The sequence below is a fragment of the Trichosurus vulpecula genome, chromosome X, assembly GCF_011100635.1.
Source record: "Trichosurus vulpecula isolate mTriVul1 chromosome X, mTriVul1.pri, whole genome shotgun sequence".
NCBI lineage: Eukaryota > Metazoa > Chordata > Mammalia > Diprotodontia > Phalangeridae > Trichosurus > Trichosurus vulpecula.
In genome coordinates, this window is record NC_050582.1 from 5,299,321 (window position 1) to 5,324,020 (window position 24,700).

The 24,700-nt window shown below is 38.7% G+C and overlaps 1 protein-coding gene across 1 annotated transcript in view; it reads right to left on the minus strand.

Moving 5' to 3' along the window:
• Nucleotides 1–9,877: 9,877 nt before the first annotated feature.
• The window catches only part of LRCH2 (leucine rich repeats and calponin homology domain containing 2), a 100,561-nt gene continuing 85,738 nt past the window's right edge, over nucleotides 9,878–24,700 (minus strand). Inside the window, exons 16-22 of the mRNA XM_036740021.1 lie at nucleotides 18,172–18,216; nucleotides 16,436–16,486; nucleotides 14,783–14,840; nucleotides 13,862–13,974; nucleotides 13,519–13,656; nucleotides 13,260–13,337; nucleotides 9,878–11,116 (exon numbers count right to left, since the gene is read on the minus strand). Coding sequence (XP_036595916.1) covers nucleotides 10,997–11,116; nucleotides 13,260–13,337; nucleotides 13,519–13,656; nucleotides 13,862–13,974; nucleotides 14,783–14,840; nucleotides 16,436–16,486; nucleotides 18,172–18,216 — 603 coding nt within the window. The 3' untranslated portion in view covers nucleotides 9,878–10,996. The remainder of the gene's footprint in view (nucleotides 11,117–13,259; nucleotides 13,338–13,518; nucleotides 13,657–13,861; nucleotides 13,975–14,782; nucleotides 14,841–16,435; nucleotides 16,487–18,171; nucleotides 18,217–24,700) is intronic.

Here is a 24,700-nt window from a genome sequence, read left to right on the forward strand (position 1 = left end):
AAAAATGTTGAAAAACCACCTTCCTGAGACCAGGAAATTTCCAAGGTTTCCCTTCAATCTTTTGTCCTTTTGGTTTGACTATGACAAAGGTCATTGTAGAAGTTAGAAAAACAAAAAAATAGTGCATGATGGGCCACAGAAAATAGGAGAAATTGCTTGGAATTATTCTGATGTCTCTCTTTCTGGAGATCAAGATGTTCAATGCCCAGGGTCCCCTGGGATCTTCAGCTTTTCTCAAGCTTTCTGTGGAACCAATGGACTGATGTCTTTAATTTCGAGTTTAAATGAACAAATTTATCAATTTATTTTAATAAAAAAGCTTCACAATAAAAGTTTCCATTTAAAGGTAACAAATATTTTCTCATTAAAAGTTGTGAAAAATTTGAATACATCAGTTTAAGAAATAGCTTATACTTTTTATAGAGAGACTGTGAGGCGATCTTGGTTTTAGATATGTAGAATTCATGCAAATGGAATAAAATTATAATAAATGGAATTTCTTTTAATAAATCAATAACTTTTTTCATTTATTTTTGAGTCAACCAAACTATTTCTTTATTTAGACAAAGAAGTGGATTTCTCCAGTTTTTTGCACCACTTTTTCAAAATGGTGCTTTTTCAGGACCCCTGAAAGCCATGACAATTATCTATAAAAATTCCAAAAGCAAGCACCCTAATATTAAAGCAAAATCCAAATTATTTTGTATCTTAGTCAGTGAAAAAATTTAGATCATTTGGACTGGCCTCAAATTCTATGATTCTTAAGATAATGTCAATATACCATCTCCTGGTCACCAGAAGAAATGCTGAGAACTCTTTAGTGGCTGGAAAACAAAGGAAATTTCCTGTGTTTTTTTATAAACCAAATGCCATAGCTCCCCTTTTTCTTGAGCAAAGACATACATGGCTTCACTCATTATTTTTGCCCTGCACATAAAAGGATAAAACCAAAAATAATGTTTCAAAAGCTTCACAACAAAACTTTTCCATTTTATAGGTATTCTCATTAAAAGTTGTGAATATCTTGAATACAGCAATTTACGAAATAGCTTGCATTTTTATACAGAGATTGAGGCTATCTTGGTTTTGGATATGTAGAATTCATTCATGCAAAAGGAATAAAAATGACAAGAAATGGGATTTTTAAAAAGAAATGTATAACTTGAAAATACCAGCAGTAGCAAAGTAAAGCAGACCAAAAAAATTCTCAATACACTCTAGTCCTGAACAATAAATATTGAAAATAAGAATATGCTGCATGGGAAAGTGCAGGATAAAAAGCAATTTCGAATTTGTGTTTGTGCATAGAGATGCATACATGCGTGTGTGTGTGTGTGTGTGTGTGTGTGTGTGTGCACAGACATGCACAGAGATTCTAAACAAAAGCAAATGAATTAAGGCTTCTGAACTGATTGTGTTTAACTTTTCATCATGAAAGAAAAATATAAATAACAGTTAAAGTACAAAGTTAAGTGGAGAGAATTTACTCTAATAATCACAAAAATAAAGTTACTGATCCTAAATAAAATTCATTCAGAAACTGTTCCCCTTTTACAGAGAAGGAAAGGTCATCATTTGTAACCATGTATATATGAAAATGATAACATCGAGGTTACTGGAGTAAAACTGAACATCTCCACAGCCAATGTTCTTAGCAGGGACAAGATCTCATCGTCTTATAGTCACCATGCTGCCTTTCTGACCTTTGCATCCTCAGTTGTAAAATAAAAGAGGAGGTTCAGACAATCTCCAAGGCCCGTTCCCAACTCTAAAACAAAACAAACCCAAAAAATGAATTTAGCCAGAAAGGTATGACTAAGTGATTTCTATAATGCCTACCTCATGATTATAGTTGACAAAGATCAGGTAGGTGGGTTGTCCTTCATGCTTGAAGAGGACCAAAATGACATCACTATGTCAGGGTCAAGGTACAGCATGTTCAACTGTAGCCGATTAGACCAATACAAGCCTGGAAGGCCGTACCACAGATCAGGCACAAATTTTGGAGTGGAGATGGCTCTAAATTTTCATATCTATAACATTATGGTTATAGATGACACAGACCTAAAGGCAACAACTAGGTGGCACAGTAGAGTGCTAGGCCTGGAATCAGAAATACCTGAGTTCAAATCCTGCCTCATACATTTAATAGGTCACTTAACCTGTCTTAGCTTCTTCTTCTGTTTGAGGATCAAATGATTTATTTGTAGAGTGCTTAGCAGAGTACAAGACACGTAATAAGTGTTTAATAAATGCTTGTTTCCTTCCTTCATAGATTTATAGCCCTAATGATAACTACCTTAATTATTTGGTTATAGCACAGTGTTAAACTTCTCAGAGATAAGTTTTTAAAATTTCAGATAATGAAATAGAGAGTAATGTAAAATACCAGTACTGTAATACTTCAGGAATTTAGGGTTACATAATATATAGTTATATACAATTATAACTCAAGTATCTGGGGGCAGGGGAGGTTCAGTGTTTCGTTGACTAGGCTGTTGACTAACCAAGCATAACATGTTTTAATTATGAAACTTCTTTAACTCTTATTTTTATGAATAAAAATGATTATGAATACTAGATAAGAATGCAGATTCAGTCAAGGAGGACAAGCTGTCTTTCAAATCAGTGAATTTTCCATTATGTCCATAAGATTATTGAAGTGAGCAAGTTTTCCAAAATGATCCAAATAGTTTTGCAAGAAAACTTTTCCTCAACAGACATTTAACAAATATCTCATCTCACTTTATTCTGTATACGTGAGGCAAAGGGAGAAATGAGCTTTGATTTTAAACCTGCGGCTCCAGTTTTGAGGTATGTATTTGGAACTTGGTGGCACGTGTGGAATAATTCTGACTAGATTTTGGTTGATGAGCCAACATGCCTAACACCACTTCCCAGATACCCAGGAGCATATCAAATAGTCATATCCTGGTCAACTATTGACTAGGCAAATGCAGAGTTATGGAGTAAACTAATAGACTCAGATGATGTCAGAGCTGGAACCTTAGAGACTCTCTCATACAGCCCCTCCACCTAGAACACGGAAGGAAACCAAAGCCTGGAGAAATCTGCACTTGTTAACAAGTAACCCTGCACAAAGTATGGGGTTCCTGAGAAGTATGGATAAGTCCCAGGACCTTGGGTCAGGAAGACCACAGTTTGAATCCAGCCACTTCATGAGCCACTTCATGAAGCTCTACAACCATGGGCACATTCCTAACCTTTGTTTGCTGTAGTTTCCTCATCTGTAAACAGGGATCTGCCAAGATTGTTGTGAAGATCAAATGACTTACTTCACAAGCCTTAAAGTTCCATATGAAAGCTGACTATCATTATGATGAGTTACCCTAGCCAGACCGTCTCTTTCAAATGTGCCAACTTACTGAGCAGTTTCTTGGTAATGATGTGCTGAAAAGAAAATAGTGTGATCCTTTCTATACATCCTTCATCACCTCCCTATCCCATTCTCCTCTGTGGCTCTACAAACGTCATCTCTCCTCAAACCTCCCAAGGATCCCCCTTCCCTCATGCTCTCAGCTGAGACCTTGGTGTCATACTTTACTTAAAATACTGAGCTCCATTCATCAGTGGCCTTCTGCCACTCTCCTCCACTCATTTCACAGGATGAAGTGGCCTTACTCCTGACCAAGGCCAAGCTCTCTACTTGCTCAAGAGATCCCCTTCCATCCCATCTTCCTCTCTACTGGCTCATTTCCTACAGCCTATAAGCATGCCCTTCCCCAGGGCAGCTAAGCAGCACAATGGATAGAGCACCAAGCCTAGAGTCAGGAAGACTCATCTTCCTGAATTCAAATCTAGCCTCAGACACTTACTAGCTGTGTGACCCTGAGCAAATCCCTTCACCCTGCTTGCCTCAGTTTCCCCATCTGTAAAATGAGTTGGAGAAGGAAATGGCAAACCACTCCAGTATCTTTGGCAAGAATACCCCAAATGGGGTCATGAAGAGTTGGACACAACTCGAAAACAACTGAACAATAACAAGCACACCCATGTTTCCCTTTCACTTGATGCTTCTATCCATGCTATCATCCTTTATCTTCTCTGTCCTTTGTGGCTAAACCCCTGGAAAAGGCTATCTATAACTCCATGCCTCTACTTTCTCTTCTCACTCTCTTCTTAACCCCTTAAAATCTGGCTTCTGACCTTCATTCCACAAAAACTGCTCTGTCCAAAGTTACCCATGATCTCTTAATGGCCAAATCCAATGGCCTTCCCTCAGTCCTCATTCTGCTTGACTTTTCTTCAGCTTTGGACAGACACTACTGAAAACTCTCTCCTCGATACTCCCTTCTCTCTAGGTTTCTTAGACACCAATGTCTCCTGGTTCTCATCCTATTTGACTGCTCCTTCTCTGCCTCTTTTGCTGATCTTCCTCCAGATCACACTTTCTAAACTCTCTTAATTCTAGTGCCTTCCCTCTTTTAATTATTTCGTATTTACCCTGTCTATAGGTTGCTTTGTATGCATGTGAATGCATATGTGGTTGCATTGATTTGTATGCAATGTTCTCCCATTAGATTGGAAGTTCCTTGAGGGTAGCAACTGTCTTTTGCCTCTTTTTGTATCCCCACTGCTTAGCATGGTACCTGCCACATGTAGTAAGCGCTTAATGAATGTTTGCTGATTGACTGATGCATCACTAAAAGGAAGGATTATCATCATTTCCTACTTATTCACTGAGTTTTCATTCTAACTTGCCTGAATACTTCTAATGTAGCTGGCCAGTATAGACTCTAGGGGTCCTCGTCCCAACCCAAACTCACACTGGCTAGAAGGATCCCCAGAGGGTAGCTAACTACATCTCCCCCTCATGCTTCTGGAGTCTTCTTTAATGCAATCGGCTTCAGCCCCAATTCTGGTGTTCCAGGACCAATTGATCTCCTCGTTATCATCGATACCAATACCAAGAGTCCTGCTATTAACTTAAGCAATTAATATTGATTTGTTTTTACAAAGGGATATTTACTGAAAATATAGAGCAAGAACCAAAGATGAACCCCTGAATGAGGGAGGGGCACCCTTGCCCCCAGCCACTTCAGGCCCGAGGGATGGTGGGTTAAATTTTACAGGGCCCTTCCAAAGCAATCGCCAATGAATGGAGTTGCTCCCTTGCTGAAAGACAAAAAGTATCTCAGCTAACAGGCTCATCCATTAATGGGCTGCAGATTCCTCCTCCTCAGCCACTCCCGTACTGCTCAGCTGCCAACAAACTCTGGTAAGGACTCTAGTCCTTGGACCTCCTGGGCACTCTCTTCCAACCTCTTGAAACTCAGAGTCTTAGTTTAAGCCAATACTCCTTCACCTAAGAGAAGAAAAAACAAACACAAAAGAAACAGGAAAACAGCTATACCATGTGCTTGCTGATGAGATGGTACCAAAGGCCCCAGGGTCCCTGTTCCACCCTAAGGGCCCTAGCAGTTTGTAATCCTTAGTTGAAGGTAGCCAGGGAAAAAGCTCTTTGGCCACTTAAGTGCCTTGCACACTCAGTTCTGGCTCAGCAGCCAACCCAAAGGCTTCACTACACAGTAGGTGCACAGTGTATCCAACACACTCCAAAGGAGAGAGCTGGGCCCCGCCATTCCACATCAGGAACCTCCAGAGGTTGACTCACCAGACATGCACTCCTAGGACTGGCTCCTCCTTGTCCAGTTCCTGATCACACTAATAATTTTCATGGTCACATATTCTATCTTGTTTAGAACTAGATGTTTTATGAACTTTAAAATATACTTCAAATGTGCATTTAAAATATGAAAAAACTCATCAGAGCATTAAGCCACACCATTTGCAATTTTATGAGAATATCAAAGCTCTTGAAAGTAATAAGAAAACATTTTGAAATAGAAAAATTAGGGGAAAAAGTTGGTGAAAGTCTATAAGAAATCACTGCCCTAATTCAAAATGCCATTTTAAATTTTGACATTTTTTATTACAAATACCAGAGGATGGTTTTTAAAAGTCCAATTTATACATTTAAAAATCTAATTCCATGCACGTTTTCATCTGCACACATACCCTACACACTTTTCATGCAGATGATGGAGTTGTTTAAAACACATTTATTTCTTACTAGAAATGACACGGTTATCTCAATTATAAATAAAGCAAGATGTTATCAATGACAAATTTTATAGTATTACAAAACCAACAATACATTCCTTAAGAACCTTGGGCCTTTCAACTTTACTGGGAATGAAGAGCTCTCTCAAAGCCTTCTGTATTTGCACCGTGCCAGCATAAATGACATAACAGAAGTCTTCCAACTATACTTTTCCATGTATCTGATCAATATTAAACTGGCTGTAACAGACTTCACAAACAACTGAAACATAAGTAGAAATTTTATGATCCCTACATACTATGGCCATAGGATTTATCTTCAAATGCAGCTGTAAATAAAGTCTATTTGTGAAGAAATAATTAACTCATAATTTTCTCAACTCAATTCATTTTATAGTTAGAGCACAAGACATTTCCAAAGGATATTATAAATGCTCAATTAGAGGTTCCCAAAGTGGGCAATACAACCTCCTGGGGGAGGCAGTAGTAGCCTCCAGTGCAACTGGGGGTGTGAATTAAAATAAGGGGGAGGGTAGAAGGATAAGGAAAGAAGAGAAGAGAAGAAAATTCTGAAAAACCATTCGTACATATTTCATATGTTGTGTAATAGAGTTAAAATTGTAGTGAATATATTATTTTCCCAATAAACACACAAAATGCAAGTTATAATCAATCAGTGGTCAAGTCTGTCTGCAGGTCTTATTAGCAGGTGAGTGTGTGTGTGTGTGTGTGTGTGTGTGTGTGTGTGTGTGTGTCTTCTCTGTCCTGCACTGGCAGGAATTATGTGCGTGTAATGACTTGTTTACAATATGATGTTACACGGTTACACAATGCAATATTGTGTCATCAAAATTTCAATGTGGGAAAAAAACACAAATTTACAATAAATTATTAGATTTAAGATGCATCTTTTAAAAAATATTTTACATTTTTTGAAACGATGCAAATTTCAAAAAAAAGTTAAAGGGTTAAAGAAAGCAGATTTCCAGGGGAGTACTGAGTATTTTTTTTAAAAGGGGTGGTAGGCCAAATAAGTTTGGGAACCTCTGTTCTAGATGGAAAATAGGCCAAAAGCAGCCCAGGTTCCAGGACTCCTCACCATGGGCCAGAGTCACAGAATATGCTGCCCCCATTTGGCACAAAAAGCCAATTATTAAGTTACAAAAGTAAGGAATACAATTGGTGTACCTTAAAATTCAGTCAACTTCAAGTCTTCATTTAATAAATACCAAATCTGTTCACTAGGGCTGGTGGGCAGAGCAGTGGATAGAGTGCCGAGCTTAGAATCAGGAAGGCTCATCTTCCTGAATTCAAATCTGGCCTCAGATACTGCGTAGCTGTGCACAAGTCACTTCACCCTGTTTGCTTGTTTGTTTGTTCCTCATCTTTGCCAAAAAAACCCAAATGGGATCATGAAGAGTTGGACATGACTGAAAAGACTAAACAGAAACAACAACAAAAATGTGTTCACTAGTTAAGCAAATCCGTAAATTTGAAACTAGATTAGGCTGCTAAATAACAGGGAATGGCTATAAATGAAAATCATTTCCCTGGGCAACAATCTACTTTTTGTCCAACATTCAATTAAAGATCATCCCATAAGCTTGTAATAAAACCTGGGAAATGAAATTCAAGTTAATAAACATTATTTACAATATACATTTCTAGGCAGTAGCAAAACAAAGATGGAACAAAGTCAAGGACCTGATAGTCCAGCGAGGGGGTTAGAATGGGTAGAGATTCTTTTTGCTTTCAAGTAGAATTATGTGAAAATGAAAAAGATTAAAGTTTTAAAGTTGTATCCTCTGTCTTAAGGTTGATCCAATCAAGTACCTCGGACAAAAGCATTTAAGTAGGAAGCTTTAAGGATGGAGACCGGCTGCTTCTCTTAATTAGCAAAGCACATCAAAATTCACTCTAGCTTCCCTCTCCATGCAGACTGAAACCACTGCCAAGCAACTGTACATTAGACTATATATAGGTCAACTCATTTTGTGTAAAAAGGTCTACTTCTCATTTGAACTGTCTTCTGAAATGTCATCAAAATGCTTCTAATGTGAACGCTTTCTGTGTGGTCTACAATATACATACACACTATGAGGCACAGACTTCAAGCTTTCAAATACATGAAAAGAAATGGAAGTTTTGATATTAGAAAAAGAAAGAAAGAAATGCTGTCCCAGACTTTTATTCTTTCATTCCATTTTCTCTACCCACAGTTGGCATAGGTAATTTACAAATGAGCAATTTGACAGATTTTCTCAATGCATGTGAAAATGGATCACGGTAGAGCTAGGATCTAGTACACATTTCCAAAGCTTCCAAAAGACTCAAGTAGAAAAAAGGTCACTAACTTAACATTATTTAAAGATAATGATTAACCAAACAGTAATACATTTTTACTCCTTGTTTCCATTCTAACATATCTAACATTTACGCTTCCTTGTGCCACAAAGTCATCAAATCTTACAGAAGTAGCAATCTACTGTACTGTTAGTTTAGGACGCATGAAAATATTTAAGCTTGATCATCATCCCCCAAGTAACAGCAAATCCAATTCCTATAATGCAAATAAATCATTCTTAATCCAGTATCTGCTGAAATAAATATACCATAATAGAAAACATCACCAAAAACACCAACACCAAGTTTCAACACTGCAAATCTACTAAGAGAAATACATTGGAGCCTTGCTCTACTGCTATCCTAGAGGGCTATGCCATAGGCCCATCTTTCAGGACAAACTGCCTTTTGGTATACACAGGCAAGTAAATAAACCCCCCTGGATTATGACGGGAAGCTCCCACCTCACACTGAATTCTGCCTTTCAACAAAGAATGTTTTATCAAGGTTCTAGCCTATTTTTCAAAGTAATAAATAATTAGTCAGTAATAAGGTACTATCCTAAACGTCTTCAGGGTGAGTAACATTCCTGGGGTTCCACTGAACTGCACTCATGTGAAACATAAAAATACTTGTCAAGATATTGTAATAGCTGGATCATAAAGGGAATGATATGCTAAAAGAGTTAAGATGTTGCATTTTAATGGTTATAATGCTGGAACACTGTCAAATTTTTGGACAAAAATGGCCTCGTAGCCATTTCTTACACAAATTCACAGGTTGTCCAAGTACTTCACAAGGGAGACAGTGATTGGTTACTTCACCAAGCTGTTTTCAAAGTAAACTTTTTTGAAAAAGTAACTATTTGAAGATATTTCAAATCATAAACTAAATACACTTGAATTCCTTCAATCTTACAGCCACCAGGAGACATACTTCCTGAAGAGCGCCAATTTGCTACTAGAGAAATGTAAAGACTATCCTTTATTCTAAAGCCAAAATTCAATGATAAATGGCACGGCTACTCAGCGATGGGGAAAAAATCCGAACCGCTCCTGAATCAGCTCTTAGTACGCCACGGTTTGGTTTCACAGGTTTTATCCATTTAGAGAATGAAACTTGGACACCCTTTTTCCCCCTTCACTCACCCCATCCTCTCTCCCGCCAAAGTTAGAACTCTGAAACACCCAGGCCAAAATTTTAAATCAAATTGCATATGTATTAAGAGGTAACAAGTGCAAATAATAAGAAGAAAATAAGATAAGGTACTTGGCATGGTGACCTCAAAAGTAACCAGCCAGAATTTTCTATGGGGAAAAAGGCCAAAATTAGGCCAATTTTTGAGCTCTCTCTGCTGCTGCCTTCAAATTAGCCACCTCTAAATTAAAGACAATTTTTACTCTAAACTAATGAGAGCCTCCCAGCTGTAACTTTCTTCATAGCCCAGCTGGCTGCAATGGCCACCTCCACAGCACAAGGCACGAACATGAATGTGCTCAAATGGTGGCCTTGAATAGTGTAGCATAGCGAACTGCTGCCCTATATTTTAAATTACTTATGGAAATTGCTGCTGCTATGCAGATGTATTGTGAAGCCAGGAAGGATGTGACAACAAGTCTGAAAGGTAAGATGTAAACCTGAGATTTTGGCAGTTGTATTAAAATATGCCTGATAATCAGGATTTCCCTAGTTCTCAAATACCTCACTGTTTTATGTATCCTCTTTTCACTATAATATGAAATAAAATACGACTCAAGTAATAATACACTTTAAAAGATGATTAAGTTTTGTAAAATTAAATAGTATAAATAAATCACACATATTATTTTTTGACAACATGAAATAACAAAAAATAGTGTGCAACAAAACATCGTGAGGCACGTTTCAATCCTCACACCCATCACTGGCCTGACAGAAAACTAGGAAAATATCGGCAAAGTTCTAATGAACACATCCATACATAGAGAAATTCCAAAAAGGTTTAAGACTCTAAGAGTCATCAATTACACAGGCACTTCCCATGTAAACAGTCTCCAGCACAACTGAAACTGCGTTGGCACCAACCTAGCAGAATAAAAGAATCGGAATAGAAGCTTTTTCGTCGACTCTTTGTTCTGTGTAGGTAATATACTTCCTAAAGACTGGAGAATTTGTGAAGCATAAAAATTATATTTGAGTGTAATTAAGAACTCAAATATAAGACTATTTGGAATTAGTAAAAATGGATTAATTTATCTGATATCTACCATTCTGTTGAGATTTCAAAATATGCAAGCCACATTTTCAATTTATTGATAATCTAGTTTTTCCAAAAAAATAATCAAGCATTATCGATTGACTTAGTAAAAAGAATTTGAGTACATGAGAAACTGTCTTGTGAATCTCATTTTGAAAGGAGCTTAATTACTTAAGCTTTGATTTGACTTCAATGTTATCTACATAATAAAACAAAGACTCGTTCTAGACAAAAGCTTTTTGATTGGCTGTTCTCATTCAGAAAGTTGAGGTGCTTAAAATGAGTACAAATAAATAAAACTAGAATTTTTTTGCATAATTGTTTCCAGTCCTGTCAAGCCGCTGATAATTGAGACGCCTTCGTAGTGGGCAGCTCCAGAAGAGCTTGAACTGTGACACCAACTTTCACCAGGCCTCTTTCTTCCAAAATATGGTGCGGCAAGCAGAGTCTTTCCTGGAAAACAAAAAGGGCAAGACATGATCTCTAGGCCATAGCTTTTGAATAGCATAGTAGAACTCCACTAACTCACCAAGACAGCAGTACGAATTAGTGAGTGAGGTCTCACTAGGAGGATATTGGTTTAAGATGAATTTGCCTTTTTTGAAAAAGGTATACAGGGGCAGCTAGGTGGTACAGTGAGTAGAGCACCAGGCCTGGAGTCAGGAGGACCTGAGTTTAAATCCGGCCTCAGACACTTGACACACTTACTTAACCCAAATTGCCACGCCTTCCCCCCTCCAAAACAAAAGTATGCAGACACGGACTAGGTAGACATTATTAAGAGAATGGCTTTAATAAATAATGACCAAGGATGGATAAATGACGATCAATAAAACTTAAGAAACGGGCCCTGTGAAGTGCTGGAGATGTTTATTCTCTTACATAATTTAAGTATTTCCTTTGCATATCTTTGACCCTGAAACGTGAAACAAGAATTTACAAAAGATAAATTTCAGCCCAGCCCAGTCAATAATAGCCCTTTGTCATTCAACATACTGGAGTATTTTGTTCAGTAAAATATTATTCCATTTTCTTCCTTTCAAATTAAGTCTTTCAATAAGAATAGCTAAGGAAGAATTCTGTGTTTTCAAAATAAACTGTGTGGCCTCAGTTTTAAAATGATAATGAAAGCATCAAAATAAAAATGGCAAAGAAGAGCAGTGTAAAGAGTAAAAGAGTAGGTTGGAAAAAATATTCTCTCAGTTCAGAAAATAAGAAACGCAACTTTAAAACAATACAAACTTTACACATAAACAAGCCGTAGGTAATAAAGAGAAAAGGCAAAAATCTCTTACTACCACCCTTAGAATTTTAAGTGTATCATATATGGGACATAATAAAAAAAGTTTTTTGAAATTACAAAATTAAGAATAATTAAAAAACTGGAGTACAATATGGTTCAGCGGAATGTGTACTGGATTGCGGGTAAGAAGATCGGAGTACAAATCCTAACTCTGTCACTTATGCCCTCCGTGACCTTGGGCAAGTCTGGGCCTCGGCTTCCCCCCACCTGTAAAATGAGGAGATGTCAGCTTCTGAAGTCCTCTCTGGCTCTAGAGCTATGATCCAATGATATCATGATAATAATTTGTAACTTAAATTTACATTTCTTTTCTTAGAAAAGGGGACTCTTTCATATTCAATTCCACTGAAGATAAAATTCAGCCAAGGCCCACATTTTCTGTAACCTTCAATGGACAGACATCTCAGCTGAGCCAAGTCCCTTATAGCCTGCTGCTCCAGGCATGGGGCAGGCCTTCTCACATTCAGTCAATTGCACCTATGTTTATAAGAGCAATTTGACAGTGGCATATTTTAATTGTGCTTTAGAGCCTGCTTTAATTAAGCTGGGTTCTGCTTTAAATCCTTCTTTGCTAGTAGGGAAGACAGTATGAAAAGTGAGCAGAATCACTTCTAACTGTATAGTTTGACTGGTCCAGACATTGTCAAAAGCTGCTACTAAAGTTTTCAAGAAATAAGGAAAATAAACTAGATAATATATTAGATATGATCATTCACCATGAACTTGAATCGCCAGCCCAGAGTAAAATGACCTGAGACCCAAGTGCTCATGGTTGCCTGGCAGGTAAGAACAGTGGTCTCTATCACCGGGTGTTTGGCCCTGCGGAGAGCCAATCCCACACTCTGCTCCATACTCCGCAATTCAACAGCTTCTTAAATTGGTCAGAAAAAGCCCAATAAGATTATCTTAAATAGCAGCCAAAATTCAATCTGGGAATCAAGGGAAGGTATCTACACATAACCTTCAGGGCTCGAAGAAACTGTGATTTCCTAAGTGGGGTACACTTTTCAATGGCAGAGACCACAAGCACTCCGAGCCTTAGTGGGCCATCTTCAAAAGTTTCTGTGGCAGAAATCATTCTGTTACCTTGTGGCCACTCCTTTGATGAGGAAGGAGCCTCTCCAGATTTAGCTGGCTTAATCCTCAAATCTACAGTCCATTGCCAGGCCTTTCCAGCCTGGTAGAATGCCCCACACAAGGGATTATGCTGTACCTTTGAGTATCATGAGGAGGACTTTAGTGAATGTGCATGAGATGATTTTAGTGAGAACATTTCAAACAAATTCTAATTACCTGTGAGACACCCAATTTTTTACAAGCATCAAGAAAGTTTTCTACATTTCTTCGACATTTTGCCATGCTTAGCTTAGGCTGTAAAGAGAAGAATTTCATGAGTCATCAAATTTTCATTAGCTAGAGGTCATCATGAACTTTATATAATAAAAAAGAGCCTGAATAGAAACCAAATATATTAAAGTGTATTATTCAGAGCAATGGACTTCTAAATTTACAACTGACTGGATAAAACTCACTCTGTAAATAAGGGACTTACCACTGCTGGTGATGGTACATGAATACTAGCTACAGAGCGTGGCCTTATATGATTGGCTAAATGGCAAAGGACTACTCCATCCATTAATGCTGCTCCAATATCATCAGGCAAAATGACTTTTAACCTCGATTCAAGATTCTAGTTTAAAAAAAGAAGAGGATATGAGTTGTAAATTGTTCATATCTTTAAAAACAACTGGTATGATTATCCTACAATTTATTATACAATCAACATATTTTTAAGAACACTCCTTTGAAAGTAAAATTAAGCTCATTTTCCCAATTAATAATTGAAATCTGGCTCCATTTCTGCACAGCAAATCAAAACTAGAAATTTAACTTACGTTACGAAGTTGTCGTATTTGCTCCCTTTCCTCCCTTAAATGTTCCATCTTTCTTCTCATTGTAAATCCAGGATCTGCTGTCCCATATTCCTGGCGAGACGAACGGCTGAAAGCTATGAAAACCAGACATTTGGTCGCTTTTAACATAAGCAGTGAAAATGGTGAAACAGAAAAAAACCAACCCAACACTGGCAAAAGAGGCATGATAAAAAGGAATCCGTGCAAAATGAAGTGATACGTGTGTTTTAATTTCCTTACCACTATATCAATGCATATTAAAACACATTAACACAACAGAATAAAAACCTACTCATCTGCATAACTGAAAACAGCAGGACTAGAGCGAGCATGCAAGTTTTTGGACCTCCACATGTGTCCTGATCCGAAAATAAGCTGTTAAGAGTTTTACTAGCCCGCTTTAAAAAATGATGACTGAATATAATTCAGACTTTCATTCTCTTCATAGCAAAAGGAAATTATTCTTGAAGGTCAGGATGCTTATTCAGGAGTAAGGACTGTGATTCAATACCTTGCCAAGGTACCTGGATGCATTTTCTTTTGGGCTTGCCAGATGCAAAAAGATCTCTTTTTGAAAGCCAACATAATGGCATGCTATAATTTTAAACAGGCTTAGGTCTGCTGGCAGGAGTGCTTGTTTTAAGAGCAGTCCCAGCAGGATAGAAATAAGACTCCGGTATCTCGAAGACAAAAAACTCAAGTGTCTGGGAGCTTGATGGTGAAGAGTTCGAAGAAAGGAATGAAGAACAGGAATTGGAAAGACAAAGTTAAAAGAAAATTCTTTTTTAGGAGGGGAGAAAGAAATTACATATAGCCAATAGCTTTGGACTGAGTACCACTTCATTTGGAAACTCCAGTTTACACATAACCTCGGAGACATTGAATTTAGAGAACAGATTTTACCTGATCTAGGCTTCAAGCCAAATGGACCGTGTGAATAACTGTCAGTTCTGTCGTAATCCTACAAACGAGATCAAACCGATATCACCTATTGGCTTTCACAATGACCAAGATAGTTGTTCACATGTGCACCCTTCTTTTGCTGTATTCGTTCTCCCCCTAAATAATTCCCCTCTATATAGGAGAGATTTGTGCTTCAAATAAAGTGGATAAAGCATTTAACAATCATTTATTTTCTGACGAAACACGTGTCTTTGTATATGTCTCACCACATACAATGTGAAAAAGGGCAGAAACAATAGTCATGAAAGATAGGAAATAAGTAGATAGGATTTGAGAAAATAAGGATGTGGTTAAAGTCTCAGAAAAATCAAGTCAGCTCTTCATTGAGGCTCGACAATTCAGTAGAAAAATTAATTGCTCAGCAACATGTATTGATTACATAGTAGGTAAAGAATTTGTAGTAGGGTGGCAGATGATACTCAGCAAATGCTTAAATTCTCACTAGTAGGATCTGCAGGGCAAATCTGAACCTGTTGTCAGGCCTATGGGTGAACTTTATGTTTCAAAGCCCTTCACTATATACCTCATTTTATTATCATAACAACTCCATGAGGCAGGCAGGGCACATATAATTATCTTCATTTTACAGCCAAAATAGAAGCACTCAGAATTCTCCAGACTCTCAAATATTCAGCATGGAGGTCAGTAGAAGCTCTACTTCAGCCACCAAAGTCTTCCCCATGCTAGTATGCTCCTCCATTAGCTCCAATACTCAATGCTAAAGATATATATGCGGCAATAAATGCAGAAGGAATGATGTGGAATCCCAGACATGTTATTTCAGTGACCCAATCTAAAAATTTTCTGAAAATTACGTGTATCTTATTTCTCCATACATATTCACCAAATGATTTTCCTAGTTTCATTTAAAATCCTTAGTAAAATATTAAGACATAAAGCAACTAAACAAATATAACAGAAAGAAAAAGTCTGCCTCTTGTAAGTAAAAAGAAAAAAACCACCCTCTCCTGCCCACACATTTAAGTATTACACTGGGCTACTGAAACAAAATGAATAAATGCACCAATATCCAGTGCATGCGGACCCATTCCCCAGGAAATAGCAGCATTCTGGCCAAGCCCTGACCTCTCTAGATGACTGCAGAAACAGAGAGAGAAAGGGACTTGGCCAAGGTGACACAGAGATTAGCTGAGGTGACATTTAAATCCAGTCCTTGATCATCAGGTTACCTCTGTTCATATAGTCAATGCTAAAACATGCCCAAGTGGGAGACAGCCATTAGAATGTGAGTTTCTTACAAGTTGTAACAGCTGTCCTTAAAATTCATTACTTATTTTCAAACAATGAAGAGCTGGGAGAAGCTCTCTAGATGGTACATTATTTTTTCTATGAAATATGTATACAAGATCTTTCTCAATAATAATTCATGGGTATCAAACTCCAAGATTGAGCTTAGTAAAAGAGAATGTGCATAGAAGAACTTTTAATGTATTTGCCAAACAAAATGGAGAAAAAAGCAAACCAGTGTTAATGAATGACACTGTACAAAAGATGGGATGGAGTGAAGATATCAGGAAGAGGAGGAGGAGGAGTCCCGCACACACACGCACACAGTCACGCACACACGTGTACCTCGGATGATACTGGAGACTGTGGGGACACATGAGCATTATCACTGTCTTGCTAAAATAAGAGACAAAAAATACGAAACATGTGAACAATGATCTAGGGAAACATACAAGAAACTCAAAGTTGCTTCAGTCATCTAAGTATGACACTGAACTTTCTCATCTACTACAGGTTATATGTGGGGGACCATTTATAAGACCACATATGAAAACTTTGCTAGGATTACTTCCTGATGACAAATGACAATGAAATATCCCGCTCCTCCTGGGGCATTTATGGCGAGCCCTCTGGGATAATTACTCAGCAAAAACTTGCCTAAAATGATGTTAAGTGCCAGTCCTATAACAAGTCAATCCAACATTGAGCTGAACTTTGCGGCTCACGAAGAACAGAAGGCCTGGCCTGCAGCTCAACCTTTCAGTCGTAAAGTCTGTCAAACATTCAGAGTCCTGCATCCCAGTGACGCCTCATCCCCTACAGGCAACTCAGCTCCATTTTCCCCCCAATCATGCAACATCACCCATTGTTTGTCCTGCTAAAAATTTCCTAGAGAAGTCACAGGGAGAAATAGGGTGCCAAAGCTGGAGAAGGAAAAATGAGACCCCTGGGCCACTCCTGACTTCGCCCATCTCTGGTCCTACTTCCTAAACACAACATCAGCATTCCCTGTCACATAAACTATCCCTCCCACTCCCAGTCACCTCTTATGAATGTAAACTATTGATTAAACAAGTTTATTCACAAGTCCATCTGTGGCTTTCATTACCTTGCGGTTCTAACCAATGAGAATGCTGAAACAGTCCAACTTAAGAGTTGTCACTTCCTCAGCATTTATATATAAACTTAGCTTTGATTTATCAATGAGAACCTGAGATTTATATTGTGGTCTATGGGGTCAGCCAGGTGGTGCAGTGAGTAGAGCACTGGCTCTGGAGTCAGGAGGACCTGAGTTCAAATCCAGCCTCAGATACTTGACACACTTACTAGCTGTGTCACCTTATTGGCCTGCCTTCCCCCCTCCAAAAAAAAAAAAAGAAAGAAAAAAAATTTTTTTAAATAGTGGTCTATAACAATAATATAAAGGAAGATAAGGCCAAAATTCACAACGAATATATGAAGGCAACAAAAAACAAACATTGATAAAACTACCGACAATCTGATGACTCTACAGTTTGGGGCTAATGTATACTATGGAAGTTACGTAATAAAATAATCAGAATGCCATCGATGTAAAGAGTATTTATTATAGACTAAAAAACCACAGAGAGACAGTACAGTGGAGTGTCTAGAGACACAGCCTGGGTTCAAGTGCTACCAACACATACTGGCTGTGTGACCATGGAAAAATCACTTCACCTTTCAGTGAAGGCAACTCTGTGGGACTCAAAGTCAGGGCTTCTTTACCTTGTTGATGTCATGGACCCCTAAGGCTTTCTGGTGAAGTCCACGCACCTCTGCTTAGAATAATGGCTTTTCAAAATATTCATGCGTGAAGAAAATGCTGAATTAAAAATTTAAATGTAATTTTTTCCATCCAAATGTAAGGCCTTCCTGAAATCTATCCACAGACCCCTTAAGGACCCCCCTGCACTAAGTCATGGGTACCTGCCAAAGGTGAAGAAAGTTGTCATACCAGGAGTTTTCCACATAACAAGTTTGCCCCAACAAAAAAAGTAGAGAAGGGAGAAGAAGAGACACAAAGACAAAATAATTCCAATAACTGCTAATTGTCTTCTTACCTCATCATGTTCATTTCCACTTGAACTCTTCCTTGAGGATTTATACTGCAAAACATTTGAAAAGCAAAAATGATTTTTTTCCCCCTGCCATACCATTCAATTCAAATCAAATTCAATAAAAAGTGAAGATTAAAGTACCCCAGCACTCTTCTTACCTTTTCTGGGCTACTGAATTCCATGGCCAATAGACTTATTTATAGTTGGGTGCTTCTAAAAAGGGCAAACAGCCAAAAACTGTGGTGGGTTATAACAGTAGCTGTAACTCTGAAGCCAATCTTGCGATGGCTACGACCATCTCCTAAACCAACTTGATCCTTCCTTTGGTGCCACCCAAGCCTGAGAATACACACTCACCTACAATTCCTCTCTTTCCTTTATCCCACTGGTCCAATTCGGGGCCCAGACCTGTCAATTCTTCTGTCAGGTATGGCCCTTCCTCTTCATTCCCACTGTCATGACCATATCTCAGAACCTTTTAACATGAAGGCTGAGCCACTGTAACACTCTTCTCTTAAGTGGACTCCCTGATTCCAGTCTCTCCCACTACCGATTCATCCTACAGATCACTGGCAGATCCTAGAGAATGTTAGACTTGGAGCAATGAAGACCTAGGCTCTGTGATTATAAATAAATCGCCTAACTTCTCTGAGCCTCAGTTTCCTCATCTGTAAAAATGTGGATCCCAGTACATGCAATATCAACCTCATGGGTGGTTGTGAGGCTCAAATACAATTATGCAAGTCTTAAAACACAAGAGAAACTTCAGCTTTTCTTTCTAGAGAAGCAGATTCCTTCATTATTATCCACACCATTCATATTCTTCCCTGACTATGGACCTCTACTCAAGCTGTTGCCTCCACCTTTCAAATCCATCAACTGTTCCAAACTTGGCATTCCCCATGTGCCTCTGCCAGTGCTGCTTTCCCCCTTCCTTCTCTATGGGCCATTCCCTACCCTTTAGCAACATCTTGGACAGGGCCTTGCATTGGTCTCTCCTTGTTTCATGCTCCTTCATCCTGATTCCTCAAGAAGACCACGGTCCTAGAAGGCAGCAACAGTGACTCCACCACCAACTAGCAGAGGCCGGGGCACAGGAGGTGCCCCCAAAACCCAACCAAAGTAAATTGGCCTATATTCAAATACAATAAAACCTTACTGTTAAGACCTGAATAATCAAAAATATATAATAACTTCTACAAGAGCCAGGCTGAAGTGACCTTTGCCAAGCAAACTTTTTTTTTTCAGAAAAGGTGCAAATTAGTAATAAGTAAGACTGCATAGAAAAAATGCTCAAGATATTTAAAAGAGCAAACTATTATCAGCTACCTAAAAAAGCACCCCAGAACTCATCTACAAAAGCAATTTGGCTACATGCATTAAAGTAATTGGACTCCTCCAAGAAGCCAGAATTATGATTTTTTGTGGATAAAATCACAGGTGAGGAAAGCTAAAGGTACCAAAAAGGTTCTCAAACCTTTTTGGTCTTCTCTCTAAAAGAAAAAAAAGCTTCAGAAGCTCTGAATGGCCTTCATATGCTAATCACTACCCTCAAGGCATGGTAGGAAACTGACTTTGAGGCACAGGCCTCAAATTCTGGCCTTCTGTTGTCCTCTCTGGTGTTGTTCTAGCTAATACACAAAAATGAACAAGAAAACATTGGCTGAATTTGCATTATAAAGTGCCCATGTGAAAAAAGCGTTGTTCACATCCTTTCTTTAGGTTCAAAATAAATGTTCAGAAGGAAAAAGTTTTGGTTCCTTTAAGAAAAGCTTTTAGTAAGATACTTCAAAGGCCCAGGCAGTAGCAGACAGGGGTTATAAAACGTCAATAAGTACTTTCCATGTTGGCTATTGATGAGGCATAATAACCCTGCTGGAAAGGCCCGTCTGATGAACATGTTAGTAATTTCCTGAGTGGGAAAAAAAATCACATAGTGGTCCAGGACCATCATGTTCCTTTGAGGCTTTAGTTGAAGTTTTGGTCCCTTCTAAGAAAGATGGCTTCCCTGATAAGCATCAGAGTAAGTCCAGTAACTTAACCAGAGGAAGAATAGGGAGAAAAAGAAAGGTAAGGTTCTAAATAAGGGAGAGGCAGCCCCCCCTCATGAATCCCTATGCATACATGCAAGCCCAATCTTCCTCCTGACTTAGTGTGCCCCAGGTAGGGTGGGGGGCAGGAGACTGAGGAGGGATGCTCTATTATTACTTTCTTACTGTGCTATTTCATTAAATGCCTTTGCTTTGAAAACTGTCGTCTGGATGACTAGGAAAACAAATTGACCAAGCGTGGGAATTCACTAGCTATAGTGTTGACTGGAGGCCTACTCACAGACTACCATAAATTTGGCATAGCCATTCTGAGGTCCCTGCAGTTGAGGAGGCCTCTCCCAGGGGCTATTATAGCATTTTTCCAATTATAGGCATAAATGGCTATTCATCAGGTGACTAGAAAATTCAGTTAAGAGAAGGAAAAGCAACACGGTACAACGGGAAACACTGAATTTTAAGTCAGAGGTCCTGGGTTCAAAAACCACCTCAGTCATTTATGAGCTGTGTGACCTCAGGCACAATCACTGAATCTCTCAAGGCTTCAGATTCCTCATCTTTAAATGGTGGGGAGGGTGTTGAACTAGACGACCAGCTGAGGTGCTTTCCAGCTCTTAACCTAAGATCTTATGAATGAAGAGATCATTCATCTAACAAAGTCACCTACATTCCAGCAACTATTACGCTAATTCTAAAACTATTATACATTCAAGCTAGTAAATACGGCATGCCTAGTCTGAATGAACTTCTAAACTTTAAAATAATAAAAGGCTCTAAAATACTATGATGAGATAGATGCTAATGTTTAAAGATCTAAATCAGACATTTTGATAATTCAACTTGGTCTGCTCCCTCTATCTAGTGTAAAATGGTGAAGTTTTTCTTCTGTAGATTCAGGTGTTACAGTGAAATGTAGGTTGACAAACTAGATATATAGTCAGGTCAACAGGCCACTTAAGCCCACAGTAAAGTAATAAGAAAGGAAGTAAATGTGACCTACACCATTTTACAGACCCAGTTTGCTTCAAATGTATCAATCTAAAACCAATCTGAAGGATATAAGCTTCCTTCCAGAAGAGTATAAGCACCTAAGGAAAGGGTCTAGTGCTTGTATTTTGGGGTGCAATTTTTTGGGGGGTGTAATTTTTTAACCTTTCTTATTTTGAGTTCTAAATTCTCTCCCTCCACCCCTCCCTTACCCACTGAGAATAAAGAAATATGATACCCATTATACATGTAAAGTTGTGTAAAACATACTTCCCCATTAGGCAGGTTGTACAAAAAAGGCAAGAAAAATAAGAGAAGCTTAATAAAAAGGATGTGGAGAAGGGGAAGAGCCCTACTACCAGGGCAGTCAGAAGAGGCGTTTAAGAGGCATTCGGTAATGTTGGCTGACTCGAATTGCATTATTGAAGAGCAACATTATTCTGAGAAAAAAAAAGAAATGCATCTCAAGGTTTTCATTGCACAACAGTATATGTAACAGTGATGGGAATCATAGCATCTAGAACCATTTGGATAACCTGACTAATCCCTTACAAAAAGGTCACAAGATCAAAAAGTCAGAGCTCCAAGTATTCCTCAGCAGCCACCTAACCTAACCCTCTCATTTTAGAGATCAGGAACTGAAGGCTCAAAAAAATGACTTTCCTCAAATTACAGAATGCCAAGTAGCAGACCAAATTTGAACTCAGATCCTCTAACTCCAAGTTTAACACTCTTTCCATTTGCACCACAAAGCTAGCTTATGTACTTTAAAATAATAAAAGGCTCTGAAATACTATGATGAGATAGACGCTAATGTTTAAAAATCTAAATCAGACATTTCGATAATTCAGCTTGGTCTGCTCCCTCTATCTGGTGTGAAATGGTGAGCCTTCAAACTGCCTCAGAAAGAGTGCTTTAATGTTCTTTTACACACACACACACACACACACCAGGAATCAGCCATCAGATTGACTTGAACTCCTCCTTATCACCAAGTAGCAAACATTACAAGCAAAAAGGATTTGCATGTTCAGCTGGTATCTTGTTTTAAATTACATGAAATAATTTCCTTATTACATTGTAGGGGAATGGGCATTCATTCTTTGAATACCCTCATACCTGAAGGTGAATCATTTTGTTCTGACCACTTAATGCACTGCAGCAGAACTGGGCTCTATAGTCCTGGGAAAGACTGAGAGGCTACCCCAAACCATGTACAGTCATCTCCTCTAGCAATATTTGATAGTGATTTCATTGCCTCCAACACTCCTCTGAAAAAGTCTATCCAACACTTGCTCACAACAGTGGCAGATTCGATCTCTTTATCTCTTGCTGAAAACTCCCTTAGAATAACTTTTATTGACACTTTCTTGCTTAGAGATGGAAAAGTCATAAAACCCTAGTGGCATAGCAGGATTTATTTTGGCCAGGGAGAAAGAAGCTTCCAGATAAATTTCATCAAGTTACAGAAACAAATTAACTCCAAAAGAGTTACTAAGTGATGCTTCCACTTAGATCCAAATTCTCTCTTTAGAGTACTGAAACTCACTGTTGAATGAAAAACAAGTTCAGATTAAGTCCAATAATAGATCCTGTGAAAAGTCTTCTCAATTCTCAGGAGACTGAAGAAGAAAGAGAATGTCTACCTTTTTCTTTTCTTTGACAGAAAGGTACTGGACAACCAAAAGATATTTTAACTATGAAAAAAGTATCAGTTCAGTTCTGAATTAATTTAGTGTAAAGCCTGTGAATTACAGGGTAAGTCTCTTTGAAATGTGCTTACAGTGACATCTTGTGACTCGTAAGGAACACTGCAAATCCCTCTGCTGATCAACAAATTTAAACATAAACTAAGTTTGGACTCCATTCACTGGGAATTTGTGATAATTTGACACAAACTGAGCATGAACAAAGCCGAGTATAATCCCACAAGGTAAAAAACGAGTCTTTAAAGGAAAAGGAGACTTTCAAGCATTTTTGATAAAAATATAAGAGCTGAGTAGGCACTTTGAAACACCAATACACAAGCATCAAGAGAAAACTAGAAAGGTTAATTTACTTGAGTCACTGGAGGGGATTGTATGATGCTGTAGTGTTAAGACTGGGGGAGGGAGGGAGGAGAGAGAAACAAGTTTCCCTACAGGACCTCAATGGGTACCAAAGCAGTTCAATAGGATAAACAGAGGACTGAAAGGTACACTGGATCTCTTCTGAGGATTTCTTTAATCTTTAAGCTCTCCCTCTCTCCTGTCTCTTTCAGTTCTTATCACTGTGCTGATGATTGCCACATCTACTTATCCAGCCCTAATTTAATTACTCCACTGATTTCCAGTCTCACATCTCCAGCTGCCTGATGGACACTGTAGTCATCTTAACCTCAACCTGTCTAAAATAGAATTTCCTAACTTCCCTACTACTATCAAGGGCACCATCCTCCCAATCATGGAGGCTCCCAACCCAGTATCCTGTCTCATCCCTCACATCCAATACAATGCCAAGTCCTCTTCATTGTACCTTTTTCACATCTTGCATATATGTCACCTACTCTGCCACCACTCTGGCACAAGCCCTCATCACCTCACACCTGGACTACTACAATACCCTGCATCAAGTCTCTCCTCACTCCAGCCCATCCATTCTGCTGTCTAATTAATCTTCCTTAAATGTACATCTCACCAGGTCACTTCCCACACCCATTCAATACATTCCAGGGACCCCTATCAGCTCCGGGATCAAATATAAAGTCCTCTGGTTCCTAAAGTCCTTTATAAACTCGCCCCTTCCTGCCCCTCCAGGAACTCTGCTCTCCAGTGACACTGGCCTCCTGGATGTTCCTCAAACAAGACACTTCCCTCTCAGATTACCCCCAAATTATCTTGTCTGTGTCTTGTTTGTACCTATTTGTTTGCATGCTACCTCTCTCACTAAACTGAGAGGTCCCAGGCAGCAGAAGGTATCTTTTATTTTCTTTTGTATCCACACAGTTTAGCACAGTGCCTGGCACCTAAGAGGTGTTAAGAAAGGCTTGTTGCCTTGGCTTGACTCAATAAACTGTGGTGGTTCCCAAATACCTTTAGGATCAGCTTTAAATTCTTCTGTTCAGCTTCTAAAGCCCTTCAAAACCTGCCATCAAACGATTTTCCCTGGTTTACTATAATACATATGCATTGTATGGTTCAGCCAAGCTATCTTTCTTGCTGTTGGGAACACACGACATACCATATCCTGTCTCAGTACGTTTGTACAAACTCTCCTCCATACCTGGAATATCCTCCCTCTGCACCTTGGCCTCTGGTCTGTCCTTCTGTGCCATTCTCTGCCTTTCTTAAAAAGATGCTTTGATGACTCTTTTTTCTACTCCTATCTCCCCATACTCCACCCCACCACTGGAAAAAGACAAAAGGAAACCAAGTCCTTGTAAATATTCAGAGTCCAGCAGAACAAATTCCCACAATGGTCTTGTCCAAAATTCTTTTGCCTTTTGAATATCAATAGGT